At 38.1% G+C, this 13,245-nt stretch overlaps 1 protein-coding gene across 3 annotated transcripts in view; it reads left to right on the forward strand.

Annotated features, from left to right (window-relative positions):
• The window catches only part of ZNF609 (zinc finger protein 609), a 184,704-nt gene that overhangs the window by 160,977 nt on the left and 10,482 nt on the right, over positions 1–13,245 (forward strand). For all 3 annotated transcript variants that reach the window (XM_064485461.1, XM_031452834.2, XM_031452835.2), the window contains one exon: positions 12,817–12,904. In XM_064485461.1, coding sequence (XP_064341531.1) covers positions 12,817–12,904 — 88 coding nt within the window. The remainder of the gene's footprint in view (positions 1–12,816; positions 12,905–13,245) is intronic.

Below are 13,245 nucleotides of genomic sequence, written 5' to 3' on the forward strand. Positions count from 1 at the left end.
AGGATTCCCGGGGGTTCCCATGCCACAGAATCCAGCTGCTGGCTATAATACCCTATGGACTGATGGTGGTACCTTGTTTTGAGATGAGTACCCCAGGGGCATTCCCTTCATTTTCAAGTACAAAAAAAGAAAAGGGGAATCTGATAATTGGCGTGCACAAAGGCAAGTGGATTCATCAAATTCCCCTTTAAGGCCATAAAGGCTGTGCTGTCTAGTTCTTCCCATAAAATTGGGTCAGCGTTATTTTACTGAGTAAAATGTACAGAGGTTTGGCCATAAGAGGGAAATTAACAGTCCAATGTAAGCAATAACCACCTAGCCCAAGGATAGCTCTCAGCTCTTAGTTCGGGGTTTGGGGAGACTTAGGACACCGTGCAGTCTATCAGAATCTAGTTGTAGCCCTTAATTTGAGATCAGATACTCTAAATATTGAAACTAGGTTTGGGCAAACTGCAGTTTTTCTTTGGTGACCTTAGTCCCTTTAAGCTTAAAAGTTTTAGCAAACTTTTTCCTCTCCTGTGAGAAAACTTGAGAAAGAGAACAAACATATCATCTACATATTACAACAAAACAGAACCCCTACTGAATTGTGTATCATCCAGCTCAGCCTCCAGGATTTGTGAGAATTGAAGGGCTCTCAGTAAAACTCTTGAGGCATTACTGCCCTGGTAAATTGTTCTTCTTCCCAAATGAAGGCAAAAAGGAATTGACTAGCTTCATCAACTGAAATACTAAAGAAGGAACCACGTAAATCAATTACAGTAAAGAATTTACTTCTGGTGGGAATGGAAGTAACATACAGAGGGTTAGGAATGACAGGGTTGGAGGGATAATAATGTGGTTTATTGCTCAGAGGTTCTGGACCTCCACCCTCAGCCCTTAGGTGTTTTTCCCCTGGGAAAACAGGAGTGTTCCAGGGGCTAGTACAAGGGATTATGAGGCCTTGAGCCTTGTAATCTATTATGGGCTTTGTGCCTTGAAGGGCTGCTTTACTTTATAAGATGTTGATTAATTCTGGGAAGAGGTTTTGAGGAATCTATATGAATCTTGACGGGAGCTGCACTATTTTGCCTTTATCATTTGGAGATTTTGCCCATAAGGAAGGCGGTAGTTGATTCAATAGGGACAAGTGATCAGTGTTTCCAGAATCAGGTGTACTGCTGTCAGAGACAGAAGAAATAAAAAAATCAAAGGATCATTTAATTCATCTGGTTGGTGACTTTGATATGACTACTGACAAAGTCTAGAATTATTTTCCCCTCTTGGGAGAAAGAAATTTTGGCATGATACTTCTCTAGAAAGTCTTGGCCTAATAAGTGGGTAGGGTCAGAGGAACTAAGGAAAAATGGGTGTATTTCTAAAGGCCTAAACACAAGGGAGTAGAACAAAAGGAGATAAGAACCTTTTGGGGTTTATTAGAGATCCCCACTATTTGAACCGTTGTAGTATTCCAAGGCAGGGGCTGCTTTGTACTAGTTGGGTTGAGGACCAAGAGTGCTCAAGCACTGAGAGTGGCTCCAGCGTCATTTAGGACTGGAAGATATTCATCCCCAATCTGGAGAAATGTTTCTCCAAGCCAATTAAGAGAGAATTGGGAAAAGCCCCTGTCATTCCCCAGAGCCCCACCACTGAGAATTGGGAGAAGGTTGGAAAGGCTGGTTAGAGAGCCAGAGGCGCATAAAGTGCTTACATTTGTAACAGTCTCTTCCAGTGCCCTGGCTTTTTGCAATAACAGCAGTAACTAGGAGAGTTTGGGTTTCATTTGGGAGACTTCATTTGCTAGATCTGTAGATTACAAATTTTGGTGGTCTCCCTTTTAGGTCTAGAGTGCAAGAGATTTGATTTTCAGATGAACTAAATCTGTAGTGGACATAGTTTCCCATTCTATCCTGGTCCTTTTTACTAGAAGGGGAAGGTCCTGGTTCAGCCCATTAATAAGCACAGAGTTAAAAACTACCCAGGTAGAATCAACATGTGACGGGAAACCAGAATTTTGTTTAAAACCAGTCTGAAGTCAATTGTAATAGTCAAGAACAGCGTCATCAGATTTTTGTGTGCAAGCCTCAATTTTGTTCCAATCAACAGACTTTGGAAAAGCCCTAGTATTTGCTCGATGAAGTCGCCTAGCAATAGCTTGAGCCTATTCTCTAATAAGTTAGTGGGCTGGTCTCCCAGTTATAATTCTAGAGATATTTCAGGATTTTCCCAGTTAGCCGTTTTCATCCAGTGCTGGGCCTGGCCTTCACTGACAAGTATATGAACTAACTGGTGTGAGTCAGAGAAACCAGCTTGGTAAGTTTGAATGACTATATTCAATTCCTCAGCAAATCTGTGAGGATCTTCAAATGCTTTGGGAAAATCTTTGACAATGGCTTGGGATTCAATATAAAGGAGTGTAAGAAACTAAGGGTTTAGCTTCTGGATCTTCAGAAGGCTTAATTTTAAAGGGACATGTTCTGACAAGTTGAGAGGAAGAGGGAGCAGGGGGAGAGAATAAGTATGAGGAAACTGAGGATACAGAAGAAGGGATGGAAATGGTGCCAGAGGCAGAATCTGGCCACAAGGAGGTGAAGGAGAGCGACAAGTGGTGCCAAAGGTTGAGCCTGAGACAAGGAAGCCAAAAGGAAAAGCCTGAGACTTTGGGAGCCATTTTAGCTTTCTTTAATCATTTATTTGCCTCAGTTAGTCTTTTTTTTTTTTTTTTTTTAATGCTTTTAAATTTTTGTTTGTTTGTTTTGGGGGCATAATTAGGCTTATTTATTTTTAATGGAGGTACTGGGGATTGAACCCAGGACTTTGTGCATGCTAAGCAGGCACTCTTCCACTGAGCTATACCCTCCCCCAACCCCAGTTAGTCTTAAAATCTTATTTTGCAGAGAGGCAATTTTAGGTTCCTGATAATGTTTGGAAGTTTCAAAATACCAGTTGAAGTAGTCATGGAATTCAGCTCTGTAAATTTCTGAGCTACTGTAGTCCAGTTCAGTTTTAAGGAAATGAAGTTTGGGGATGGTCAAAAATTCCCCATAATGGCTGTTGATACTCTAAATTGCCTTTGGACAGGTCAGTCCATTTAGTTAGAAATGCACATGAGGAAGGACTACAGTTTTTAAATAGAAAATTGACCAGAGTCCCAAGGTGAGGGGGTACGCTCAAAATATTTAGATAACTGAGATCCCATTTCTTAGAGGTTTTTGCTAGAGTAAAAGAACAATTTTCAAACAGCTTGCAACTCAGGCAGCCTGTAAGCTAATGCCAGCACTCTAAGGAAATAGCTTGGTCGTGGAGGAACCAGGCCAAAGGATTTTCAGCCAGTTTCCAGAGAGCAGTCCTTATTCCATAGGAATAGGCCAGTGGCTGAATGAGCAGTTTCAGTGAAGCAGCTCCTGTTCCTGGAGGAGTGGTCCAATGGCTTTTCACCCAGCTTCAGTTAAAACAGTCTGATCTCAGGGGGAGGGTATAGTTCAGTGGTAGAGTGCATGCTTAGCATGAACGAGGTCCTGGGTTCGATCCCCAGTACCTCTGTTAAGTAAATAAATAAATAAATATAAATATACCTAATCACCCCCCCAAATAAAAAATTTTAAAAATTTAATTAATAGATTTTATTTTTTTTAGAGCAGTTTCAGGTTCACAGCAGAATTGGGCAGAAAATACAGAGAGTTCGCACATAGCCCTCCCCACTCACACATATACACTCCCCTACCCTCAACATCAATGTGGCATATTTGGTACAATCAATGAACCAACATGGATGCATTATTATCAAATTATTATTATTATTAAAAATTAAAAAACAAAAACAGTCTGATCTCAAAATCACACTGAAGTGCCAAACAAATACTCACATATAGAACAAAGCTTTAACCAGAAAAACAAAACCTTTAAATAGATCCTGAGTAAAGCCTGGAGAGCTTCAAACACAAAGAAGGCAAGAGCTCGGATTCAGGAAAAAGAGGTACCTCCAAACTCCGCGGTCAGCAAGAAAAGCAGTGAGCTCATGGGATCAGTTGTGGGCACCTCACCTGTTTGCTCATCAGCCTTGGAGCCTTCAGGGGTCTTCGCTGGTCCTCTATATATGGGCCACCAAAATGTTGAACTAAAACAAAGAGACTGCCACACACATCTCCAGCAAGACTGGCTTATTCTGGTTCAGCAGAGACTTTGCAGTTGAGCATCTGTGAGCCAATGCAAGTTCCCACACAGCAAGGGAAGAACACTTCTACAGAGGGGAAAGGGGAGTTGGGAGCACTATAGTAAAGAAAAAAAGTCCATGACTTCATTGGCTGAGTCCTTGCCAGGAAAGAAAAAAGTCTTTCTTCCTCCTATTGGGCTCAGCTCTGTTTAACTGAAGTTTCTGCTTATCAGTTTTTTTTACACTTCACTTGAGTAGAGTTTCTGGAGAGAAATAAGGAGCATTCAGTCATTTAGCATATGTATATTGAGCACCTACTATATGCCAGATATATTCCTAGTAGTTCTAAAAACTACTAGAAAAACTACAGCAGTCAAAAAAGCTGACAAAAATCTTGGCCTTCATAAAGCTTACATTCTAATGGCACTGAACAGACAATAAGCAAGATAAATTAAATTTCTGCTGTGTTACATACTGATCAATATTATGGAGAAGGGGGGAAGTATGAAAAGGGAACTAGAGGGAATATATGTCGGGGGTGGGAATTCCTGAGATGACTTTTGAGAAAATATTTGAAAGAAATGAAGGGAAAGTAGCTTTGAGAATATGGGGGATGGGGAATGGGATTACTGGTAGATGGAATTTCAAATTCAAGGCCCTAAAATGGGAACATGTCTGTTGTGTTCAAGGAACAAGTAGGTCGCTGCGCCAGAACAGAAAATGAGGGCCAGGATAATAGAAGATGATGTTGATCAGAGAGGTAATGAGGGCCAAGATCACATGAGTCCTTAAAGGTCACAGTAAGGATGTAGGTCTTTAATCTGGGTAAAATGGAAAGAATGTAAAATGGAATGTATTCAGTAGAGGCATAATAGGATGTCATTTAGACTTTAACAGGACCTCTGTGGCTCCTGTGTCGAGGATAGGTCAGAGAGGGATAAGGATGGAAGTAAATTAGGAGGCTGTTGGAATAATTCAAGGAGTGCTTGGAGTCAGAGAAGTGGAGATAGATATAGTCTCAAAGTCTGGATGTATTTTGAAAGTTGAGTCAACAAGATTTGCTGACTGTCGGATGTAAAGTATGAGAGTAAGAGAGGAGCTAAGTAGGATGGAAATGCCTTTACCCGAAATGGGGAAAACTCAGAGCACATTGCTCTTGGGAGGGGAGCGGGGCAGTGGGGGAGTAGGGAGGTGGGAGGGCAGAGGAGTGGTCAAAGGCAAGTGGGTATCAGAGTTCCGTTTGGGTCAAGTTAAGTTTGAGATCTCTATCAAGGCATCAACTGGAAATGCCAAATTTGCAATTACATGTATGAATCTGAGTTCAGGGGAAAGTCTGGTGCTGGAAATAGAAGTTTGAGTCATTAGTTAGTTATAAAAAAGTAATAGCAAACGGTGCTGAGACACAGCGACCAGAACAGTAAGAAGAAAATCAGGACAATGTGGTGTCCTTGTTCTGGAAGCCAAATGAAGGAAGTGTTTTCTAGAAGGAGAGTGGTCAGCTGAGCACGAGGTTACCAGATCCGTGAGAGAAAGTATGCACTGGCTAGAAATGGTAAAAATGAGGGCCCTGGAGGTAAAATTTACATTCTCCACTACTGTGCTTAGATCAGTCTTGACTGCACAACTGTTTTGAAGTTTTGCGTTGTCCTCTGCAACGAAGCAGTGCTGCTTTGGCACTGGATTTTGTTTTGTTTTGTTTTTAATTGAAATATAGTCAGTTACAATGCGTCAGTAATGTCCCAGTCATAGGTATATATATACATATATTCGTTTTCATATTCTTTTTCATTAAAGGTTATTATAAGATATTGAATATAGTTCCCTGTGCTATACAGAAGAAATCTGCTTTTTATCTATGTTTATAGATAGTATGGATTTTAACATTGCACTCTTCCTGTGACCTGGGGGAACCTGACTGCTGCCTCATACTCGTACCCAAGTCATTTCCCCTTTACCTTGCTCCACTGTTGATCATCTTTAAGAGGGGAGAATACTCAGCACTCTAAAACTTAATAGTGTTTAATGAGATTATGTCTGTGAGGCCCCTGGTAAATATGAAAATAACCACCTAGAGAAACACAAAGCACTATTTATTTACTATTTTTGGCATTATTATTCTGATCTTCACACATGCCAGGCCTTTCCTTATTTTGTGAACACTTACTCCAAATTGGAAGCTTTCTAAAATGAAAACCAATTTTTCTCTTTCTCTTGAGCCTACTTGCTGCCCTAAAGCTAGCCCCTAATAGAGAAACTAGGTCTGTGAAGTGTTATTTCCTGCTTTTCCTTCCCGCCCTCTTACTCTCCCAGCTGTCTCAACTCGGAACCTTGTAGGGAGAGGGTTACACTTTAGAAAACTGTTTGCTTTGACATTTAAACAAGCCTTCATTTTGTTTTTCCATATTAGACTCTTCCCTCTTCCCCTTCCATTTCTAGCATTTTGTTTGACCAGGCTTCTTTTCAGCTCATTCGTTATTGCTAAAATTTGCAGATTATACCAGAGGAAGGAGACAAATTCATAAACATGTGTTCCTGCCCAGCTGTTTTAAGACTAGGAATAACACTCCTCTTCTCTCTATACAGCTGTGCTCATCTGCTCTTGTAAGGAGGTGCCTGTCTCTAAGTCTTACCTTGCCTAGAAAGAAAAGGACTCTGTTCCTATTCAAATTGGTTATGCAGGAATCAGAGAAGCCCATCACTGGGAGGGATCGTCCATTTGAATTCACTTTGCTAATAGCCAGAGAGAATGTAGCCCAATTGCTTTCTTAGGAGGTTTTCCATTTCCCTTAAGATGCCAGGGCCCTAGAAAGGGATTTGGAATCCTGTCCTTTCCCCCGTTAATGCCCCCGCCCCCGCAATCCTTTATGTATCTTTTATCCTAAGATGAAGATAAAGGGACATTTTAAAGAAATTGTGTAAAAACTCAGAATCCATTAGAGATAGCTGTGTAATGCCTTCAAGATCAGACCGCTAATAAATGGAGACCTTCAGTAAATTACTTAACCTTTCTGGGTTTTCTCATTTACAAAGTAGCTTTAACAGTCCCTGTATGGCAGGATTGCTGGGATGGTTGTGCCTTCTCTTTATGGACTGCCCTGTTTAAAAAAGTTATTTAAGGCTGTGAATATTTGATAAGATAATGATTATGAAAACACCTAGCACATGATAGATGTTTGATGAATTTTTCAATTAGAATCCAGTTGACTGAACCAGAGTTCTTTCCTGCCCTACTTTGTCGATTGAGACTTTCTGGTTGGATAATTTTCTTCTTTCTTTCTCTTTTTGTCTCAGCTCTCCTGTCTGATCTGGTCTTATGATAGAGCATTCTAAAATCTGATTCCAGGAGTTCAAGACTCAAGTCCTGATACTCCATGGTTTTGTCTTAGCACTCTCTTTGTTTTGATTTATTGAAAGGCTACCATGGGCTAATTATCTAATTTAATTATCTTATCATTTATTTTTGTTTCAGTCTTGTAATATTGATTAAAAATCTGAGATTCATAGTGGTTAAGTGACATGTCCAAGGTTATCTGTAACAGAGCGAGGATTTGTACTGAGATTTTCTGAGTCCCAGTTCACTGATCTTTAGACAGCATTCTACATCAAAGAAGAAAATGAATATAGGTGAGTTACTACAGATAGGCCCTGGGAGTGCTTAATCAAATAGTATTTTATTAGTGTATGACCAAAGACAAACAAAAGACTAATTCCGGAGTCCCCAGACTTATTCCCTAAATACTTTACATAGAAAATGTACCTTGGGACTTCCAGTCAAGATGAATTACTGTATTCAAACTTTTGACACATCCTTTCTGTTCTGAACACATACCAAGAAGTAAAATATATAAAGTGAAAGTCAGCTGGTGAATGCTATAACAAACGGTGGTCCATCCACACCGCGGCATATCACTCACCAATAGAAAGGACTGAGCTATTGACACACACAACAACCCGGATTAACTCTCCAGAGAATTACATGCTGGTAGGGGGAAAAAAAAATCAGTCCTAAAAGATTATACACTGTATGATTCCATTTATATACTGTTTTTGGAATGACAAAATTATAGAAGTGAAGAACAGATTAGTAGATGCCAGGAATTCAGGAGGGGTGGAGATGGGAGGGAAATAAGTGTAGCTAGAAAAGGGCAATGCCACGGTATCCTTGTGTTGATGGAAATATTTTGTATCTTCATTGTATCGATGTCAGAATCTGGGTTGGGATATTATACTACAGTTTTGATGGAAAATGTTAACCATTGGGGAAACTGGCTAAAGGGCATGCGAGATCTCTTTTATTACTTCCTACAACTGTAAGTGAATCTACAATTATCTCAAAAATTTTTTAATTAATTTAAAAAAATGTAACCATCAGAAATTGAATGCATACCTTATGAAATTAATGTATGGTGCAAAGACTATAATAGGTATGGTTAGAATTCTTAAAGAGAAATAATAATAATGTCTATTAAAAATAAAACTATGAACCAAACAGCCAATAATTAAATAATGGCATGTAGACATGAAAAATTAACCAGTTTAAAGTCTTGGAAATGAAAAACAGTCATTGAAATATAATTATATATTATAGTCATTGAAAATGTTTTTAAAACTCCATGCATTAGATAAATTCTAAACTGCATGTACTCAAAGAAAAAAATATAAATTGGAAGAAACAAGCACAAAGAAAAAAAATTGAGAGAGCAATATGAATCCTAGAAACAAAAAAGGATGAAAGAATGTCAAAAAGAATACATAAATCTATAATAGGTGATAATTTTTCTGAATTAGAGAAATTCTAATTAGAAACTTAACTATTTAAGTAGGTTGTACACTCCAAGTGCTATGTGCCAAACAAATAAAGTAAATACAGTATTCTGGCTAAATACGGCAGATTGAAAGTACATGTTTACCTCCCACCTTCCCCCTTTATAACCCATTCAAATGTCAGTAAAGGGATTTTGTTTTCTAAGATACAAACTCACAAGCTAAAGACAGAGAAGATTGCTGCAGACAGGTATAAGTCAGAGAACTTTGGAAACTAGAAACCAGATGCACAAGTGCTGATTTAAGAGACCTGAAAAAACAAAAGCTTAGTTTTTTACTTGTTTCTTTGTTTGTATTTTTACCTGAGGTTGGGAGGAAGGAGAGCCAAGAATAAGGAGTTTGTACCACACATATCTAGAAATACTCAGGAATTGGAAATATCAGAGTACCTCTGAACACAAGGGATATAGGATGAAGCTGAAAACGGGAAGACTGGCTGAAAGTCTATACAAGAAGCAAAAGCTGTGCATTATTATCCTCATTCTACACAGCTATGCAGCCGCCACTCTGCATTACAGTAGAAAACTGATGTTTACTCTCTGGAGAGTTTCAACCAGGGGAGGGACACTGGGCTTGGAGGAAGACAGGATGCTGTACCAAGGACTAAGTGAAAATCCATAAAACAGAGAAACTGGCAGGCAGGTAGGAGGTTGAAGAGTTCCTCTCTGAAGTTTCCAAGTCCTGGAAGGAAGGAAAAATCTCTACCAGTATTCATAATCATGGCTTAATGGAACGGACCACATATAGTGCTTCCAGTCCAATTTTTAGTGCCTTTCATTTGAATAGGAACAGACCCAAAGATCACCAAACTCTTGAGGAAAACCTGAAAAACAAGAGAATATAGACCAAAACAAACAGAGGAAAAATGAGTTAGAGGGAAAAGACTACTGAAAGAGCAAAAGACTAGTGAGAGAGAGAAACAATTACAATTAGTATCTTCAGAGAGAGAAAATACTGTATCCCGCGAGACAAGAACAGGATACTTTTTTTAAAAATTAAAACAGTAAAAATGAAAATTTCAGTGTGTAACCTAGAACATGAAGGAAATCTCTTAGAATATACAACCAAAAGACAAAGAAATCCAAAACAGGCCAGAAAGATAAGGAAGAGTCTAGAGGTACAAATAGGAGTTCCAGTAAGCAAGAACAAGCAGTAAGTGTCATTGATAAAGAAGGCAGAAAATTAATAAGGATATAGAAGATTTGAAAAACATTATCAGTCAATTTGACCTATCATTTTTAGGCCATCCAACAACTGGAGAATACACATTTTGAAATATTCTTTTTGGGTGCATTTGGAATGTTCTTCAAAGTAGACCATATTTTAGACCACAAATTAATTCTCAATAAATATAAAAGGATTGAAATCATATACAGTATGCTCTCTGACCACAGTAGAATTATGTTAGAAATCAATAACAAAAAGATAACCTGGAAAATTTCCAGGTGTTTGAAAATTTGACAGTAGTCTTCTAAATAAATCCAGAATCAAAACAAAACAAAACAAAACAAAACCCCATGGAAACTAGAAAATGTTTGACCTGAGTGATTAATGAAGACATAACAAAACTTGTGGGCTGTTAGGGAAATTTATACCCTAAATGCTTATATTGGAAAATAAAGAAAGATCTAAAACAGGGGTTGGTGAACCTTCTCTGTAAAGGGCCAGATAGTAAATATTTAAGGTTTCGCGGGCCATGCAGCCTGTTACACATACTCAGGCCTTGTGGTGAGATCAGGCATAGACAATGGGCAAATGAATAAATGTGGCCATGTTTCAGTAAGACTTTATTTCTGAGCTATATTGAATTTCATGTAATTTCACATGACATAAAATATTCTTCTTTCATTTTTTTCTACCATTAAAAAATGTAAAGACCATTCTTAGATTGTTAATTAACCTTTAAAATATCTTTTTATGACCTTGTGAGAAGACATAAAAAACACAAACCACAAAGGAAAAACTTGATATGTTTGACTTCATGAAATGTAAAACTAGCCAAATATACTTTAGAAAATAAGCCACAAAAAAAAGAATGAAGAAGTTAAGTCCATGTCAGACATTTTATACCAGGTTAAATTCCATATGGATCAAAGATTTAAATATTAAAAATCAAGCCATAAAAATACTAGAAGAAACCATAAGAAAAAACTGTTAATAAAGTGATGGAATGGGGAAAGCCTTTTGAAATATGACAAAAATTCTGAAGCAATAGAAGACTTACAAACATAACAACATAAATAATTCCTGCAGAGTATTAACCATTGTTAGCAAATGACAAACTGGGGGAAATATCTGATTTGTATTACAGATAAAAGGCTTACTTTAGTATATTAAGAATCACAAATAAGAAAAAGACTATAATTCAGTAGAAAAATGAGCAAAGGATATGAACAGACAGTTCACTAGAAAGGAAATACAAATGTCTTATAATGGTATCTTGTAATGAAGTACAAACTCATAATAAGAAACATGACATTAAAACTACATAAAACACCCGTTTTCCCCATCAGATTGGCAAAACCAAAAAGTTTAAAAACACTGTTGCCAAAGGGAAAGAACAGCAGGTGTTCTCATGCGCTGCTGATAGGTGTATAAACTATAGGGCGTTCTGGCAGTCTTACGAAAAATCCAAAGACAAATGCTCTATGATTAGCAATTTTACTTACAGGAATTTATCTTATAGACATATAAATGTAAGTAAGATAAAACATTTGTACAGGTTATTCATTCAGCATCATTTGTAATAGCAGAAGAGTGAACCAACCTGTATATCCATCAACAGAGAACTGATTAAATAAGTAATGGTACAATTTGAAATCATTCAAATGCAGCCATTGAAAAGAATGAGGTAATTCTGTGTATACTGATATAGAATGATCCAAAATATATGGTTACATGGAAAATGTGCAGAACACTGGTGTGTACTGCTACCCTTTGAGGAAGAATGTATAAACATATTTGCTAATAAATATATGAAATACCTCTGGAGGAATACATGGATATCCATGGATGTTTCTGAGTAGGGGACCTGAAAGGCTGAAGAACAGTGACAGGAGGGACACTTCATTTTATATTGGGGTTTGCTTGAGGGGTTTTGGTTGGGGTTGTTTGTTTTTATTTTTTGGTTTTTTTGCTACCTTTTAAATTTTGGAGTGTGACCATATTGTCTATTCAAAATTATGTTTAAATAAAATGAACATACCAGGAATGTTCATTGTGATGTCATATAAGAGTGAAAATGTGCCCCCCAAAAATCTAAATTTCCATCAGCAAGAATGTGTAAAGTGTGGTCAAATAATGCAGTGACATACTTAAGCACAGTTAAAAATAAGTAGTTTAAGCTTTTCATGAAATTCGTAGATAAATCTCAGATGTGTAATGTTAAGTGAGATAGGTAAGTTACACTCCCAGCTTGGTCCTGTCAATGGAAAGTTTGAAAATATAGTAACCATTGCTTTTCAACTATGATATTCTAGTCTTTAAAAAAGAAATTTCATGTAAGTATAGCACAAAATCTTAAATCCATTGAGCTGGGTGGTGGGTACATGAGTTTTTGTTAAGATGTCCTTTGTATTTTTTTAGTGTGTTTGAAATACGGCATAATTTTTTAAAAGTTAAGGAAATGTTTCTTAACTGGACCATGAAATCCGTGCAACTGTTGCCCATCCTCAAGGGCCCAGCAGTGTTGTAGGCATCTCCAGCGGGGCTATTCCAGCCTAATCCTTTTAGGCCCTCTGGGACCCAGAATACCCCTAAAGCCCTCCTACAGGAGCCAGAACACTATTCAGATGGAAAACACTCTTCTCAGCAGCCAGCATGGCCTCTACTGTCTATATCTGAGTGTTCTTGTCTTCCAGGCATGTTGGTGGTCAATGTAACATGGAGGAACAAGACTTACGTAGGTACCCTTCTTGACTGCACGCGGCATGACTGGGCACCCCCCAGGTAAGCATTCTGTAGCTGTTTAGTTTACACTTATCTGAACCGCCCTAGCCAGTGACCCCTTATACCTTTATCCTGCTAGAGTTGGACAGCTTTTAAAAGACACCCAGCTTTTAAAGGACATAATGATATAGAGACAAGGGAAGGCATTGTATTCACCTGGCGTTCAAGAATAATAAATGAATTAGGTGTTGAGGGGTTGGGTAGAAATGGTGAGGATATCCTGTTTAAGGCTTTGTCTGCAGTTACTGAATTCTGGCTTCTACCTGTGGTCACCTTGAGAGCAGGTGAACAAACATTCATTGATGATGCTTTTTTGATAGTAGCTATCTCTCAGAAGTGTA

This window comes from Camelus dromedarius, chromosome 5, assembly GCF_036321535.1.
Source record: "Camelus dromedarius isolate mCamDro1 chromosome 5, mCamDro1.pat, whole genome shotgun sequence".
NCBI lineage: Eukaryota > Metazoa > Chordata > Mammalia > Artiodactyla > Camelidae > Camelus > Camelus dromedarius.